The 18,159-nt window shown below is 45.7% G+C and overlaps 1 protein-coding gene across 3 annotated transcripts in view; it reads right to left on the bottom strand.

Moving 5' to 3' along the window:
• The window catches only part of LOC138979015 (pre-mRNA 3' end processing protein WDR33-like), a 137,723-nt gene that overhangs the window by 3,124 nt on the left and 116,440 nt on the right, over positions 1-18,159 (bottom strand). For 2 of the 3 annotated variants that reach the window (XM_070351829.1, XM_070351831.1), the window contains 5 exons: positions 17,713-17,790; positions 15,873-16,055; positions 13,080-13,559; positions 1,514-1,741; positions 322-354 (listed from right to left, as the gene is read on the bottom strand). In XM_070351829.1, the coding sequence (XP_070207930.1) occupies positions 322-354; positions 1,514-1,741; positions 13,080-13,559; positions 15,873-16,055; positions 17,713-17,790 (1,002 nt within the window). The remainder of the gene's footprint in view (positions 1-321; positions 355-1,513; positions 1,742-13,079; positions 13,560-15,872; positions 16,056-17,712; positions 17,791-18,159) is intronic. The other variant, XM_070351830.1, reaches the window with a different exon arrangement.

Genomic DNA, 18,159 nt, shown 5'->3' with positions numbered 1-18,159 from the left:
TGTTTGGTCATTAAAAACCTGAAAAATGTAATTAAAAGTAAGATTTTAGTATTCGATCAAAATTTGATTTCATCTTATTCCTTATCATTTCCTAATTCTATGTTTGCATTAAAAACAAGCTCAGAAGTTAAAAAGAGTAGAGAAAAAGCACACTTTCCTCTATGCTACTGCGCTATACTGGCCGTGGGTAATGCCACAGCACATACAGTTTCATTTGCGAGTTGACTAAATGTACTGATTTTGCTTTACGCGACTTGTTTTATTACTGCATCTGCGGTTGGTACTAAGTCTAAGTTAACTGGCAAAATCATGAATGCTTACCTCCTAACTGACCAGGCATTGGGCGGAAATTTTCTGAAACAGGATAATAGATATTATATTTAAAAATTATATCAAATTTAAACAAAACTAAATACAATTAAAACCTGACATACCAAGGATTCAACGATCCATTTGTGTCATGTATGAAGATAATCAATACAGTGGAACCTCCCATAACAACCTGTCCCAAGAACAACCCCCTCCTTTTGCCGACTGAATTTCTCAGTACGGATGCCTTTTACACGACGCCCTCTTTTTTCAGATGACCGACCTATTCTGTGAGTGTGTGCTCACCAACTGAGACCTCCGGTCAATGACCCATACTTTCCAGCTGAGATCAGCTGCCTGACCTAGTTTACAGACACTGAACTTCTTCCCCGAGGTCAATGACCAAGTTTTACCTATGAGGCCGTGTGTGTGAGATGACAGAGGAAACTCTTCCTGTCCAAGTTTACAGACACTGACCTTCTTACCCGGGGTCAATGTGTTACCGATGAGGCCGTGTGTGTGTGTGTGTGTTATGTCTGCCTGTCTGTGCGCTGGTGTATGCAAATACATCATGCTAATCCATACGCACATCAAATGGGAACAAAAATGGCACAACGAACACAACTTTAAACTGCCGATTATCAGAAAGACTGAACTGCCCAACAATGCCTCCCCTGTGAAAAAAATAATACCTCCTAAACTCCCAATAAAGACCCCTCCTTTTTACGACCGATTTGTCTGGACATTTTCAAGGTTGTTAGCGAGAGGTTTTACTGTACCTATAAGTGTGTGAAATTTGGAGGCTCCAGATTAAAAAACCCAGAAATTCTCAATGTAAACATGACCCCGCAATCATCAAACCCTAAAAGTGTGCACAGTTTAAAAGTTCTAGCTTCAAAACCATCCGAGATGAACCCAACCTTAAGTTTTTTGTCAACGGACGGCTGAACACTCATGCTCATTCCTGAGACTCCTCATTACTCATGAGAGTCAAAAAGTGTTTCACAATCAGTGTGGTTTTGAAAGAAGACTAAGTTAATGAAACCTCAGCCTACCAAACTACCCCTTCCATTTCCCACTCCCTACTACTACCACAGTACATGCATCATTTCATACCATACAAGTACCAAGGATGGGGTCCCCCCTTTCAGACACCCACTTTTAAATTATCTGGAGGGGGATTTATTGAGAGCAATTTTCAAACCTTTGACTGGCGGCTGTTGTTGCTGTGCGGGGAACGGAGGTCGCTGCTGTTGGCTAAACTGACTCGGTCCAGCTGGTCCAAATTGGTTCTGACTGGTCATCCCACTCTGCTGGCCGTTGCCCTCGTGGTGAAACTGGGGCTGACCGGGACCGGGCGGCCGGAACTGGTTCTGGCCGTCAGCCATCATAGGCCTCATACCCATTGGCTGACCTGGAGTCTGCAGGAGAGCTGTTGAACAGATCAAGTCTATACGGTGTGAAAATGGAACCGTCACAGGTGCATGCAACATCAAAACACTGCGGAACAGATCTAGTCTATACATATACTGTTCAAAAAAAGAAACGCATAGCTTGTAATATTTGGTTAATTTAGTTATATGGCTACAAGGATATCCACCAAACTGCAGAAAATGTTTATCTGGTCGTCGACCTTTCGTCCATTCCCACAAGTGAGCTCTGCACGTGACGCATGCGTTATCAGTGGCTACAATGTCAAAATTGCTCATTTGGCATGACCACTCGTCATGCTTCAGTGTAATCTCGTGAAACTCAGGGAATATTGAGCTCTCACCATGTCTTCCAAAACCCATAAAAGCGGATTGTTCGCCACAAAGAAATCAGACGACAATTCAGCGACGAAAGATGGCCCGATTGAGCAGAGAAGACCGCCAAATTGCATTGGGTCGTTTACAAGCAGGCCAAAGTCAAAGTGCAATCGCTAGGCACTTCCACGTGTCCCAGAGCACCATCAGTAGACTGTGGGTCAGGTTTCAAGCCACTGGCTCCGTTGCTGACTTGCCACGAGCGGGAAGACCAAGGGCGACAACTGCTGCTCACGACCGCTTCATACGGCTCCGCCACCTCCGGAATCGTTTCCTGTCGGCCTCATCTTCTGTCCAGGCTCTCCCCGGGCCACACCGATTATCGGACCAGACCGTGCGGAACCGCCTGCATGAAGCTGGTTTGAGAGCTCGCAGACCTCACAGAGGAGCTGTCCTCACCCGCCGCCATCGCCAGAACCGAGTGCAGTGGGGCAACCAGCACCTTCGCTGGACCGTCCGGAATCACTGGAGACACGTGTGGTTCAGCGACGAGTCCTACTTCCTGCTCCAGCGACATGATGGTCGGAGGAGGGTCTACCGGAGAGTAAACGAACGTTACGCGCCCAACTGTGTGGATGAGGCACCCGTTCATGGTGGTGGAGGCGTCATGGTGTGGGGGGCGATCAATACCGCTGGAAGGAGCACCCTGGTGCACGTCCAAGGGCGCATAACTGCCCAGCGATACGTGGAGGAAATTCTGCGCCCACACGCCCTTCCTCTTCTGGCTGACCAGGATGCCATATTCCAGCAGGACAACGCTCGCCCGCACACAGCACGACTCACCACCCAGTTCCTCACCGACCACCATGTCCAGGTGCTTCCCTGGCCATCCATGTCGCCAGACATGAACCCGATAGAACACCTCTGGGATGAATTGGACAGACGTGTGCGCAGGCGAGAAGAAGCGCCGGCAAATCACCGCGATCTATTGCAGGCACTTCAGGAGGAGTGGGACACCATCCCACAGCAAGATATCCGGCATCTGATCCAGTCCATGCCCAGAAGGTGCCGGGCAGTTGTTGCTGCTCAAGGCAGTCACACCCCCTACTGACTTGACAGCCTCGGCACCCAATCGTATTGATTGACTGATTGATTTGAAGATGCAAATGAACTGTGTGTGCATTCAACTGTGTCCATACCAAATTTCAAACAAATAATCTAAATATTGGATTTTCTGTTAATTTTTTCGAAAAATAAAACAAATTTGGCAAGTAGCAACTATGCGTTTCTTTTTTTGAACAGTATAGTATGTCATGCATGTCATCAAGACACAAGTCATGTTGAACATTGCATTAGACACAAGATAAAACTAGATTCAAGACAGCTGAAGGTTTTTAACTTTTACTGTGCTTCCTGGGTCGTGACACCCAGAGCAACGCCAAAGTGTCTGTAAAGAGTTTATCCCTATTTGGATGGCGTGGGTTGTGTACAATCCATACTTTTTACATTGAATCCTTCTTTACAAAGTATGGGTCGTACACCACTACCATCATCCGGAGTGTGTGGTCCAAAGCGCGATACGGTGAAGGTTAAGTACTCTTAAAACATGCACGTTCCAAGAATATGGTACAGAGGTCTGGAAACAAAGGCAGAATAAACACAACAGCTGAAGGCCTGATGAGTACAGAATAAACACAACAGCTGAAGGCCTGATGAGTACAGAATTTTTGAGAAGCATTCCAGGTGATAAAAACAAAGGTCCCAACCAGGTAAGAGCAAAGGAATGCAGAATGCAGTAACACAAACTGACCCCAACCCTTGTTTCATTATGGTCAGGTATAACCAAGAGATTTTTCAAATTCTTCATTTTATGATTTTTTGTAGTCAGCACTTTAGAACAATGTTTTTTAAAGTTGAAATTTAATCAAATTAAGAGAAATTATGGTTGTATGTATGGTTGTATTTCACTAAATTATTTGGCAAATGTCCAATTAACCCGATTTACAATGTTATAAATTGCAAATCTCTAAAACAGTTTCTGAAACTCGCTTGTTTATTTTTAGAGTGAGAACAATTCTGAATGTTGCTAGTTATGGTCTTTTGATACTGCATATAAAAGAACCCATTTTTATTCGGGTGTTTTAAAAATGTTCACCATTAAAGCCCCACTCTGCCTCACCGGAGGTTTATAGAACGATGACATCTTTCACTAAAACAACAATACCAACATTATGGAACACACTCGTAATAGCATTTAACAACATTAAATGGAAAATGTTTAAGTAAATTTTCATTTGAATAATATACTTACCCAATTCTCATAAATGCATTGACTTCAGTCTCACATGCTAGATGTCGAAAAACCACTCAAATTACCTGCCCTTAGAAGGGTGGTAACCAAGCAAAACGAAACGCCATAGCCGTTGCTATGAACTGACCTTGCTCAGTTACCCATAACACCCTGCGCACCCCATGAGCGCCAGCATCCGGAATAATCATTCGAGACTACTCAAACACCCCAAGGATATAAGGTAGCGGGGATGGATGGGAGGGTATTCACTATGAGAATTGGGTAAGTTTATTATTCAAATGAAAATTTACTTAAAAATTTTTCATTTAATTACATATCATTACCCAATTCTCATAAATGCAGATTTCTCCTAAAGGTGGAGGGACCTACTTATGTCCTAGAAAGAACCCGTCCTGCAGCAACCAAGACCGGCAACAAACTGAAGATATCCCGAAGATAAAAACCGATGAAAACCTCATCTGATCTCCAGTAAGCCGTTTGCAAAACTTAGCCTAGGCGACCAGAACGCAACACGGCAATAAAGGAAGCCCAAACTCTGTCCCTGAGCTGTTGGCAAACTTTGCATAGGCGAGAGGAACACCGCCAGCCAGAGAAGAACACCAGACTCTGGACTCCCTAACACCTGAAAAGGAATAGAGGGAGGGCTGAACGCCCCACCCCCCCTCCTTGTTCAAAAAGCACCACTCATAGGACTGTCCTATGAAAGTAGCAAAGCCTCTAGAGAGAGACAAATAAAAGAAGCCTCTTTCACCCACAGCGTAAAGAGATAAGAACCTGAGCTAAAGCTCGTGGTTCCAAATGACTGAAAAGTCAAAAAGGGATTTAAAAAGTCTAACCAGACAGTTAGAAAATCCGAACCGCCCGGAGCGAGAATCCTCCCGAGAGGAGGGAATAAAACACCAGAGGAGATTGACCAGGTTTCTGATACCACAAAATCTGGCACAAAAACCGTGAACCAACGGAACTAAAAGCCCTAAGGCTACATCCTCTGGTAAACCCCAAAAAAGCATGCGCCTCACTGCTCTACGGGGCTGAGGCCCAGAGTAAGTAGAACAAAATCCTACGCGTTAAACAAGGGGAAGCCTCTAAACCTCTTAAAACAAGGTCCTTTGATCATGCCCACAAGAGCGCCATGAACAACAGAAGAGAGGCCTATTTGTTTCAAAATAGCCGAGATAGCCGAGACGCCGGAACCTCGAAGAAGAGGCCAAGCTGCCCAAAGCCAAAAAGAAACGGAGGTGAAAAACCACCTGGCTTGAGAGAGGGGCGTTAAGGAGTTGCACCCCCGCTCTATACCCCAATTGGCCAAGGAGGCCAAAAAGGAGCATACACAGATAAAAGTGGAGGAACTATATGCTTCATGCCCAAAGACCAGAGTCAAGACCCACGATCTAAAACACAAACAGCACACCTCCAGACCCGTAAGCAGATGGCCCACCCATGTGTAAGTCCTGAGAGGACCTGTTGAGCGAGTAGGCCAGATAGCAGAGCCGGCCGGGGAGATATTCCCCTGAGAAAATGATTTAGTGTGAAAACCCAATCAGAATCCCTTATACTCTGTCTGACAGGGAGTGAGAACTTGCTCCTCCCAGCTAGTTCACATAAGAAGCAACAGAAGAATTGCCCGAATGCAACAGGACATGCCTGTAAATAGCCAAAAAGAAAGGCTAGTAGACTGAGAGCCACTGCTCTTAACTCCAGGCAAAAGAGAAGCCCAATTAAGGAGTTGCGTTTACATCCACAGCCTCAAGACTGCAATCGCCAATGTAGGACCCATCCAGACGGAAACGCATCTAACAAAGCTAGGGAAAACGCCCTGAGCGATCCAAACGGATTCCAGCCACCTACTCGCGTGGAGGAACCCACTCTGGAGGAGGACCCTCATGTCCCAGACCTGTGAGGCCGAGCCCCCCAAAAAAACTTGAGGAAAGACTAGAGGGCCAGCATAGCCATCGATACCGTCCGACCGAAGATCAAGTCTAACGACCTCGCAGAGGTCTGCTCTCGTGCCAGTCTGGCAGTGAAAAGAGCTTAAAGCCTCCCTATTCTCTCTTGTGTGAAGGACAAACCTTCCAAGAGACAAAGTCGAACAGCATGCCCAGGTAAAAACCTGGGATGAGGACAGCTCGGAATTTTGCCTGGTTACTGAGAACACCAGTCAAAAAGCCTGGTTCAACACCACATGAAAGTGCAGCTGACAAGCTGATTGACCTTGAAAAAGCTCAACCAGCCCCCGAGGTAGTCCAAAGACAAATACCCTCCAGAAACCGAGCCATTTCCTGTCTGCAGGAACGCAAAAGGAAAGCTCATGTGAGAGCACAGAGGAAAATCTCAGCCAAAGCTGATTCTTCTAGCCCATGCCGACCCACCTCTCGCGGAGAGGGAGGAGACACTGAACCAAAACACCCACTTTGTAACCGGGAGCGCATAAACGCGCTGCTAGTGGTCCAATAAGGAAGGGAAAGATTCCGGCTTCTGAGTAGGGTTAAACAACCCCAGAAAAAGCCTGACCCTTGCTTCCTGTAACCGGCGTGAAATCAAACCCCTTGTAAAAGAAGGAGATCACACCAAGTAAAAACAGTGTGGGCCTAGAACGTCACCGACGAACTCCTCTGCTCGGTGATGACCCTAGCTAAGGCCCTTTCCAAGGCATCCTCCCTAACCCAAAAGAGAGTTCAGGGAGGATAAGATTGCCTATAAGAGAGCACAGAAGAGAGTCTCAGCAAAAGCAGAAAACTCTAAACCATGCCATCCCATCCCCTCCAGAGATGAGAGGGAGGAGTAACATCATGAAACCCCACGTTCCCTGTGGTCTGTAAGCGAAGCCAGGAAACTAGCCCCTGGCAATAAAAACAAAGTCCGGATCAGACCCTGAGCCTGAAAATTCCCTGCTATCTTCTTCCGCACTAAAAGTGAGAACGAAGCAGCCTGAAACCCCGAAGCCAGCAGTACCCTGCGTATGAAGCAGCGGGAAAGGTGTAGGCTGAAGACCACTATCCTAAGGTGCGGATCAAGCCAAAAACTGTGACATGTGGTAGGCAATCACCGGAGACTCAGCAAATCAAACAATTGCGAGAAAGCCTGTGTAAACCCAAAGTCATCCTCGGAAGAGGAAGGAAGAGAGACACCCTGCTCTGAAACCACCAACCTATCCGGGAAAAAGTAATCTGCAACAGCAGCCGCTTTTTGTATGGGAAGCCTACAACCAGTAGGCAGCCCTACACACTCTCCCTCCTCAAACAAAGAGTCCGAATCCCAACCTGCAGTTGTGTAAAAACACAAAAGGAGGGGAGACAGGGGAGGTCGCGCACTAAACACTCCTGCCGATAACACCGCCAAGAGTGAGAATGAAAAGCGTGGTCAGTCTCTGACTGCCAACCCAAACCGCCCACCTGAACGAGAGGTGTGGGGAAGAGGGGTTGGTAACTGGCACAGCTCCCTGCCGAGAAGGAGAGAGAGTGGGGGAACAAGACAAAGCCGAGCCCGGCCCGCCTTACCCCACCCGCTGTGCGAGAGAAGCATCCCAGTGCTAAGAACCAGTCTACCTGGTTTGAACCACGACTCACCCCAAGTGGGGAGGGGGATGGTCCAGCAAAGCCGTAACCCCTAGAGGGGGGAAAGACTGAAATAGAGAAACAGCCGTAAACGGCCGTCCCTCACTCGTCCACCTGCCGATGTCAAGTAGCCCTATCGCTCACCCACCCCGAGGAGGGGGGGGGGGTGACCTATGCTGGCTGAGGACAATGACCACTGGCCAGGCGATACTGTAGTCCGAGTCCCCACAAACCATTGTGAACACAAAGAATGGGAGACTGGAGAGAAAGAGCAAGTTCTGTCTTCGCCTGCCAAAGCAACCGCTCACCTACCCCAAGGGGATAGAGGGGTAGACAGCCGGCACAGCACCCTGTCGAGAACAAAGCGGAGCAAAGCTCATTGTTCCCCGACCGCTGTGCGAGACACCCTGCAGAGAACAAAGGAGAGTCAAGCTCATTGTTCCCCGACCGCTACGCGCGACAAGTGCGGGCAGCTAACTCAGCCACCTGCCCCAAATGGAGCAGAGAAGGAGTATGTAACATAGCCTGGAAAGGACGTACATAGCACCTCCACTGTGTTGAAAGGGTTGAGCCACGCCATGCCCCAGATGGGGAGGGGGGTGGCTCGTCACAGCAGTAAAACCCCGGTGGGGGGAGCGATGGAGAGAGACGAACCAAAAACGGCCGACCCCCACCCATCCACCTGCTGCAGTCCTATAGCCCACCGCCCACCCACCCCGATAGGGGAGGAGGACGATTGTCAGGCCAGGACAATAAAGGCACAGACTGTGAAGACAGTCCAATAGCGCCCACCCAATCCAACCCAGAGTTAGGGAAAGGGTGGAACGCTGCTCCAGCCCCCACCCGATCCTGCCCGGTGGGCGGGAAAGGGTGAGTCACTGATACCACCCCCACCCGAACGCGCCCGGAGGGCAGGAAAGGGTGGGAAGCTGACACAGCCCCCTGCCCGCAAAGAGGCAGAGTGGGAACAAGCCCAGGCCGTGACTTACCGTGCCCCCCCACTCCCCCTTCCTCACGGTAAGGGGGCTGCATGACCGACTCAGCTGTGCTGAAAGCAAGCCGAGCGGCCAAAGCAGGCGGGGAGCAGGCCCCCTCTCCTTACGGAGAGAGTGCTCGCGAACAACCCAGTCTACCAGAGGCAGAAAGGACTAAACCGAACTGGCCATTTGCACCAGACCACGGTGCGAAGCAGGAGCGCCCCCCCATAGGGCCCCATTTGGCGGGGGGCTGCGTAACACACTGAGAAGTACCGGAGGTAATCAGAGTGGTTAGATGCAGGCAGGGAGCAGGCCCCACTCCAAAAAGGAGAGGGTGCTCGTGAACAGCCCAGAGCCACCAGAGGCAAACCAGGCTGAACCGAACCGGCCATTTGCACTAGACCACAGTGCGAAGCTGAAGAACGAAAGGGCGGGAACCGCCGATCGCGCCTGAAACAGCTGAGAAACAAAGACACAAATCATCGTTAAGTCCCCCCCAAAAGGAGGACATTGACTGATTCCCCTTACGCAGAGAAAGGGGAAAGAATAGCCACGCGGCCACCCCCCCCCCCCCCCCCATCAGTCGACACAGACGACGACAAACCCAGCCAAGCTAGGGAAGGACCCCCTACCGCCGGTGGCAGAGGAGGGACCCCAAAACGGGACACGAACTGCTGAGAAATAAAATCCAACAATTCAGTCTATAAGGAGCCTAAAGGCTGAAGGCCCCGGCTGATTAAACCCCATAAGGGGTAGCGAGTTGAGAACCAGGCTAAAAGCCTTGCCCCTTTAAAATCTTGCGCAAAATTTAGCTTTGTTGGCGGCCATTTTAAGACCGGCGAAAAACAGTCACCCAGAACGAAAAATTCTGCGTGCCTGCTCCAAACAACAAGCTAACAACCAAACAAAAACAGAAAGATCTCACCAAAAGGTAGATGGACAGGTAGACCCACAAGAAACAGCTAGTCTCACGGACGAGCAGCCATGCGAAGGCCAAAAGTGAGTGACAAAAAACGACACGTCCAGCGTGTGCTGTCGAAAGTCGAGAATGCTTATTCCGGATGCTGGCGCTCATGGGGTGCGCAGGGTGTTATGGGTAACTGAGCAAGGTCAGTTCATAGCAACGGCTATGGCGTTTCGTTTTGCTTGGTTACCACCCTTCTAAGGGCAGGTAATTTGAGTGGTTTTTCGACATCTAGCATGTGAGACTGAAGTCAATGCATTTATGAGAATTGGGTAATGATATGTAATTAAATGACTATTTAGCACGTGTAAACCACACACTGGTTCTCGTGGTTTACTCAACATGAGTGACCCTTTTTTTTTTATTTGTATTTTTTGTTATACATAATCAATTGAGTCGTTTCAAGACGACTCTATATCTGCAATAGCATGTTATTGTGTACCTCTGCATCTAAAACATAACAAATGACTGATAGTGACACAATCCGACTGCCACATCTTCAAAGAAACTAGCGGTTTGCAAAAACTCTGTCTACTTGGGGAATGTTAAGATGCAGCTCATTTGATGTGATAGCAGCCCTGTCGCGGAAGTAGGTTTGTATGCGTGCAATACTCAATCTACACTAGCACAGCAACGGTATTAAATGTTCAAAAATCTCAGTCGACCAGCATCTTAAAAAGGGCAAATTTGTATCGTTTTCGTCATCAAATGAAAAGAGCTGCATCTTACACGCACCAGTCAACTCAGTCGCCCTACTCACTTGACATACACCCGGGCTCCCTACTTTCAAAACTATGAACTGTACTGACTTTATCTTGATTATGAAAGAATTATATTGTATTTTTCTCACAAACTGTCAAATTATTATTTTGGCACCTATACGTACACGCAAAATAAATTCTTTGAAAAATGCATCCTCTGGCACTAATTTGGGTATTTAGGATGAAAAGATAAAAGATAGAATCACCAAGAAATAGTTTTTTCATCAGACTGCACTCTCATTTTCAAGTCTTTATGACAGTTCTTCTTTGTTGCAGCCAAAGTATTTAAAGGCACAGTAAGCCTCCCGTAAACCATCACAGAGCTCCCCGAGCGTCTACATACAGTACAAGCATACTTCCATTTGAACGCTCACCGAACGGGAACATCCTGGCTGCTTTCTGTCGAGCGTGAGAAATTTTCAAAGAATTTATTTTCGTGGACTTGGTCCTCTACAACAATGGCGCCTCGTTTTGGTGCTGGACGGCTGTTATGAATACCGGAAATCACGCCCGGACAGTAAGCCTCCCGTAAACCATCACAGATACTGTCAGGCTTTTACACACAGTACAAACACCCTTCCATTTGAACGCTCACCAAACGGGAACATCCTAGGTGCCCTACGCAAAGAGCGAGCAATTTTTAAAGAATTAATTTTGCAGATTGTCTCGAACACTTTTTGGACCCATCCTGAACTCAGGTCAAAAATGAGTTACTTCCCTTAAACTGGCGATAGCCGTGGATCGATGATTATCAGAATGTTTTTGGACCGTGGTGCGTTTTTGCGCTAGACCTAACTTTTAAAATCTAAATAATAAATTGACAGCTTGTTACACAAACATTCTTTAATCATAAAAGAATTCTTTTTTCATCAAGACAAGATCAGTGCAATTCGAAGTTGTGAAAGTTTGAAAAAAGAAAAGCCTGGAAGCAGGGTCACGCAAGGGTCATAGCAGACGACGGTTTATGCATATCGCCGTTCCTCTCAACAGTCAAAAGCCATCGCTAGAGTTCTTGTGAACCACAGCCGTTTGTTTCGTGCATAAAAACGTGCTATTGTAGATAAGCTCACATCGAGTCGCATTCAAATGACTAACTGACGACTACATTGTGAACAAGAAGGGCAAAGCCCATACGACTCACATGCTTGACCTTGACCTTTACATGACCTTGACCTTCAGGGTCAAGGTCAAATAACTAAACCTAGTAATGACATCATACACTAAGAACTGCTTTAGACATTTTTCCTACCAAAATACAATGTGACCTTGACCCAAGGTGAAGGTCATCCAAGGTCATGCAACACAAAGCTGTTCATTCAAGACATAGGAAGTACAATGGTGCTTATTGGCTCTTTCTACCATGAGATATGGTCACTTTTAGTGGTTCACTACCTTATTTTGGTCACATTTCATAAGGGTCAAAGTGACCTTGACCTTGATCATATGTGACCAAATGTGTCTCATGATGAAAGCATAACATGTGCCCCACATAATTTTTAAGTTTGAAACAGTTATCTTCCATAGTTCAGGGTCAAGGTCACTTCAAAATATGTATACAATCCAACTTTGAAGAGCTCCTGTGACCTTGACCTTGAAGCAAGGTAAACCAAACGGGTATCAAAAGATGGGGCTTACTTTGCTCTATATATCATATATAGGTGAGGTATTCAATCTCAAAAACTTCAGAGAAAATGGGGAAAATGTGAACAATAGCTGTTTTTTAGGCAACATTTATGGCCCCTGCGACCTTGACCTTGAAGCAAGGTCAAGATGCTATGTATGTTTTTTGGGGCCTTGTCATCATACACCATCTTGCCAAATTTGGTACTGATAGACTGAATAGTGTCCAAGAAATATCCAACGTTAAAGTTTTCCGGACGGCCGGACGGACGGACGTCCGGACGGACGGACGGACGGACGGACGACTCGGGTGAGTACATAGACTCACTTTTGCTTCGCATGTGAGTCAAAAAGGGAAACTGGATCACACGGGTTCACGATGGCTCAGGGGTAAGATAAACCACGCAAAAATAAATTCTTTGAAAATTGTTCGCTCTTTACGGAGGGCACCTAGGATGTTCTCAATCGGTGAGTGTTTAAATGAAAGGGTGTTTGTACTGTGTGTAAAAGCCTGACCGTATCTGTGATGGTTTACGGGAGGCTTACTGTGCCTTTAAAGAAATCAGGCACCCAATTCTTGAAAATTGAGATGCAGTTTATGGCTGATGCCTGCTGTTTTTTTGTACGTCATTATTTAACACCAAAACAACGCAAAAGATACGTTCAAACTGCGTATCTACAAAAGGTGAAAGCATGAAAATTTGTCTCCCTATTTTCAGGAATTCCAGTTTATCTGCAAGAGTTACCTTTTCTTACCTTAGTCATACCTACAATTTGAATACTGTGCATCTTGACATTAAAAATTGAAGAAAAGTAAATGAGTAGCACTGTAACTTACACACACCTGGTCGCTGTTGCACTGGATTCTGCTGCTGCTGTTGCTGCATAGCATTTTGTTGCTTCTGCTGCATCATGGGATTCTGTTGCTGCTGCTGCATCATGGGAGTTTGCTGTTGCTGCTGCGACATACTCTTCGGATTTGGCAGCAGACCTGTATTTGGCTGCGAAAGGAGAGCGTTAGGCTGCTGCATGATGTTTTGCGGTCCTTGCTGCGCAGCACTTTTTGGCCCCATTCCAGTTCCTTGCTGTGGCACATTCTGCGGCCCCATCCCAGCCCCCTGCTGTGCAGCGTTCTGTTGCTGCATGAGTTCGGCCTGGTGTTTAAGGAGCATCTGTTGGCCGAGGGCCATGAGCTGGGGCTGCTTCTGCATCTGACTCATCAGGTTCATCAGCATGGCTGGTGGGATGTTCTGTGGGTTCCCCTGTAGCAGCAGGTTCAGGGTGGGTGGGAGCCCAAGCAGACCTGGCTTGTTAGCAACTGTAGAGAAAGAAGGTTGGGTTTGGGTTAGCGTGAGTGCATATACAAATGGTTTGTGGACACAAAACAAGCTCCCCTAGCAATTTCAGGCTTCCGCTTATTTTATTACTAATTCACTTGCAAGGCTCTTTCAATTCTATTACTCTAATCAATGAACTTTACTATTGTAGCAGTTCTTAGTGAATGTCGCGGGCTTCTCCGAATGTTTGTGCAAGATATTTTCTTTGCCCGTGATTGAGGTGTTTACTATATGACACTGCATTGCCCCCCCCCCCCCCCCCCCCCCCCTTTGTAACAAGAAGAGCAAACGCTCGATCGAGTCACTTTCGCAGTTCTGAATATTATATGAGGCATCAGATGGACAGGAAGAAATTGCTATTCACAACACAATGAGTCACGTTCACATAAAATTTGAGCCCGGTCACTTTTATAGTTTCCGAGAAAAGCCCAACGTTAAGTTGTGTGTTGCCGAACAGAAAAGGCTAGTTATCTCCCTTGTTTTTCTGATAACGTTCGTAAAAGGCTACAGATGTAAATACTTTGATGTAAAGAATAATCCTACAAAGTTTCAATCACATCCGATGAACTTTGTCAAAGATATAAAATGTCTAATTTTTCCTTTGACGCTGACCTGTGACCTTGAAAAAGGTCAAAGGTCAACGAAACCATCGTTAAAGTGTAGAGGTCATTGGAGGTCACGACTAAACAAAATATGAGCCCGATCGCTTTGATAGTTTCCGAGAAAAGTCCAACGTTAAGGTGGTGTCTACGGACGGCCGGCCGGACGGCCGGCCGGCCGGACAGACTAACACTGACCGATTACATAGAGTCACTTTTTCTCAAGTGACTCAAAAATGTTGGTACATTTAAAATCTGAACAATCTAGACTCAAAGTCAACATATTTGGACAAGGTTAAAAAAAAAAAAAAGACATCCCCATTTCTTTGCAGCAAAGCAAACAACAGCTTCAACCTTCTCCTCTGTCCACTCCCATCTCTGCTTGTTTTTTTAAGTTCTTGTCCAGTGTAGGATGTTTGTCTCTTTCAACAATGTCCCTTTGGAGTAAAGGATGCATTTTTATATTCTTTGACACTAAAAAAATGAAAAAACAGAATTGGAAAGCAGTATCAGCGGTAAATTTCAGGTCCGCAAAAAAGTCCCATCCCTGATTCTCATTACTGCAAAACTTCTCGCATTCGTATTTCACTCAACCCACACTGTCCATCTACATGACCCTAATACTATCTCACCAATTCTTACGTCTTTGGCATGCAAAATCAGCCGTACGTACCGAAATATTACCATACGCCTATAAAACTGAACCTCTTGCTTGAATGCATAGGCTAGGAAAAAGAATGTATTTAAAGTCTAGTGCCTTCTCATAACGACCTTATGAAAAGAGCCTTGAATAGCTCTTGCATTTGGCACTATTGTGCCCATAGTGGTGAAAGGAATAGAACACGGTCCTTATATCCGATTTACAGCAGAAAGGCAACAACCAATGAGCGCTTTTATCGCTTTCTCCGTAGATCGCCGACTCGCCAAGCAATCCAATGGAAGCACCCATTTTTCATATTTTTATTCTTCTGTTTTTCTACTCATCCAAACTAATCGCAGTTCTAACTACCACCGAATTCACAATTTTTCTCATGAGTTCAGTGTAATCAAGTCGATACAATCCTCAATGCCACTTGATCGTTTCTTTCTTTCTTTATTTGGTGTTTAACGTCGTTTTCAACCACGAAGGTTATATCGCGACGGGCCACTTGATCGGGAAACCCCGAAACAACATTGTGTGAATGAGAAAACAACGTCACATGATAGCCGGGTCTTGGCAATTGCCGAGAGCGTGTGAGAGAGAGGACGGAGAAAGGATCCTCTTCTACTTCTCCCTTTCACTACTTGTGTTTCTCCGTAAATTGCAGGCTGAGGCAGAAAAGCCACTTCTGCTCAGCATGTCAGTCTGGTGACGCCATTACAAAAACTCGAAAAAAACGAAGTCGTTCTATCTGTCAATGAACAAATCATTAAACCTTTGCAATGTCATGAAGCAAGCAAAAAATAAACGATTGTGTAAAGTGGTCCCGTACAAGTGATCTAAACCATGCAATAAGCAAGTCAATCCAAACGTGGGAATACCTGGGAGTCTTTGTTTTGGGGCAGTTCCCTCACACTATCATAGTTGTTGCACATAACGTCTGCTTAACCTACTCCTAATCTTTTACAATGTATTCATAATATGTCATGCATAGTCGTGTTAGCTATTTATATACTTGAAAAGTGAATAAGTGGCCAATGGATAGGTCCTCATACCTTTCTCTGCTGAGCTCGGAAGAGGCTCCTGCCCTAGCCACGCCTTCTCAAAACTGCGTGGGATGGGCCGAGCAAAGGGAATCTTTTTCACGTGCATCTTTTCTGCTGCCATCTGCTTGAAGAATGCTGAGTCCTGATTCCAGTCCAGACCAGGGATGTTGGGAATATCCTCTGACTCTTCCTCTGTACAACACAGGTTTCAAATCCATGCGAGTTGTGACTGGAAAGCTCAACAGTGTTCAAAGTTAATTTACACAACTCTTGTTCTTTCTTTATTTGGTGTTTAACGTCGTTTTCAACCACGAAGGTTATATCGCGACGGAGAAAGGGGGGAGATGGGATAGAGCCACTTTTCAATTGTTTCTTGTTCACAAAAGCACTAATCAAAAATTTGCTCCAGGGGCTTGCAACGTAGTACAATATATTACCTTACTGGGAGAATGCAAGTTTCCAGTACAAAGCACATTTCTTACATACTGCTTGACTAAAATCTTTACAAAAATTGACTATATTCTATACAAGAAACACTTAACAAGGGTAAAAGGAGAAACAGAATCCGTTAGTCGCCTCTTACGACATGCTGGGGAGCATCGGGTAAATTCTTCCCCCTAACCCGCGGGGGGAACACAACTCTTGCAGTTTATTGGTCTTCATAGGCAACTTAAAGAAAGACAACAAATGTAAAACATCTGCTGTCACTTATTGTCCAAAGGATGAGCAATGACATACTTTTTCACTGCTTCTTTTTCATAATGACTCTATAGACTCCCCTTCGATGTGATAGGGTGCAGCTGCCTAGTGGCACCAATGTGAAATGAACCACCATTTTAAGAATCCCTAATTTTTTGGACCTGATTTCCTCCTATTTGTTGTTAGTTTCTAAAAAGGGGGGTTCTACTGTACATGAATCAAAAATAAAATAGCTGCTGTTGTTGCTTCATAAAATAATGTTCAAGAGAACGTTAATTTTCTACAAAAAACGTTATCCTAATTCGACCTGTATCTTCTTCTTCTTCTTCTGCGTTCGTGGGCTGAAACTCCCATGTACACTCGTGTTTTTTGCACGAGTGGAATTTTACGTGTATGACCGTTTTTTACCCCGCCATTTAGGCAGCCATACGCCGTTTTCGGAGGAAGACCTGTATCAATCCATTTAGTTATCCAAACCTAAAAATATTCAACCCTAACTTACTTACTTACTGCCCGTTATGCCGGTTGGCATGTAGGGCAGCAAGAATATCCAACACTGAGAAAATATACTTGATGACATGACCTCAGCGACAAATGACACAAGACAGAAGGCTTCAGGGGTGGGACTCTCTTGTGATGAAAAAAGAGGAAATCCTTATTTTCTAGGGGGGTTCGAATTTTTTTTTAAACGGTACATTAAAATCTGTGCAATCTGGTGCATTCTGAGACTAAAATTCAACTCGTTTGGATCGGGTAATAAAGACATTCTCCACACTCCCCACCCCCCTGGGGCCCCACAAAAAAAAAACCCACCCAACCAAACAAAAAACACACTTTCACACAACCATGGTGCATACTTACGCAATGAACCATGTATCCATAACCCAATACTGGCAATAGTATGGTCCAAGTGACGCCCAAATGCATTGAAGCTCAAAATTACTATTAGTTATCAGGAGTTTTCAGTCCGCACAATTTAACTCTCAAGCCTCCAGTGTTCTGTTCCATCTTCACTTCTCTCCATATCATTCAGTCAACAAGTTATAGATACTGTGATGAAATGGGACGCTGAAAAACAGATTACTCCAGCGGAATTCGTAAGTTGTGTCCGCAAATTCGCGGAAAAGTCCCACCCCTGAGGCTTACATACCTTTAGGTCTCAGGTGCTCAGGCAGGCCATGCTCCAACCCCATACCAGGCAGACTGGGCATGCATTTTTCATCTTGATCTGCAAGTCACAAATCCAGTACAGCATAATTAAATCATTCTCTCATTCTTTCAGCCTCCAAGATTCAAACTGACTAATCTGTCAGTCAGTGAAGTGAGTAAAGAATATGTTAACAATATATATTACCAGCACTGAACTAGGGTTAATTGCTATATGTGAGTTGGGTAAAGATATGTAATTTAATTCAACTCGTTTTGATCAGGTAAAAAAGACATTCTCCTCACTCCCCCCCCCCCCCCCAAAAAAAAAAAAACCCCAAACACCATCAACCAAACAAAAAACACACTTTCACACAACAATGGTAACATTGTAATGGTCACAGGTGCATACTTACGTAATGAACCATGTATCCATAATCCAATACTGGCA

The sequence above is a fragment of the Littorina saxatilis genome, linkage group LG10, assembly GCF_037325665.1.
Source record: "Littorina saxatilis isolate snail1 linkage group LG10, US_GU_Lsax_2.0, whole genome shotgun sequence".
Lineage (NCBI taxonomy): Eukaryota > Metazoa > Mollusca > Gastropoda > Littorinimorpha > Littorinidae > Littorina > Littorina saxatilis.
The sequence above is the reverse complement of the archived record's forward strand: the minus strand, read 5'-3'. Positions and strand labels throughout refer to the sequence as shown.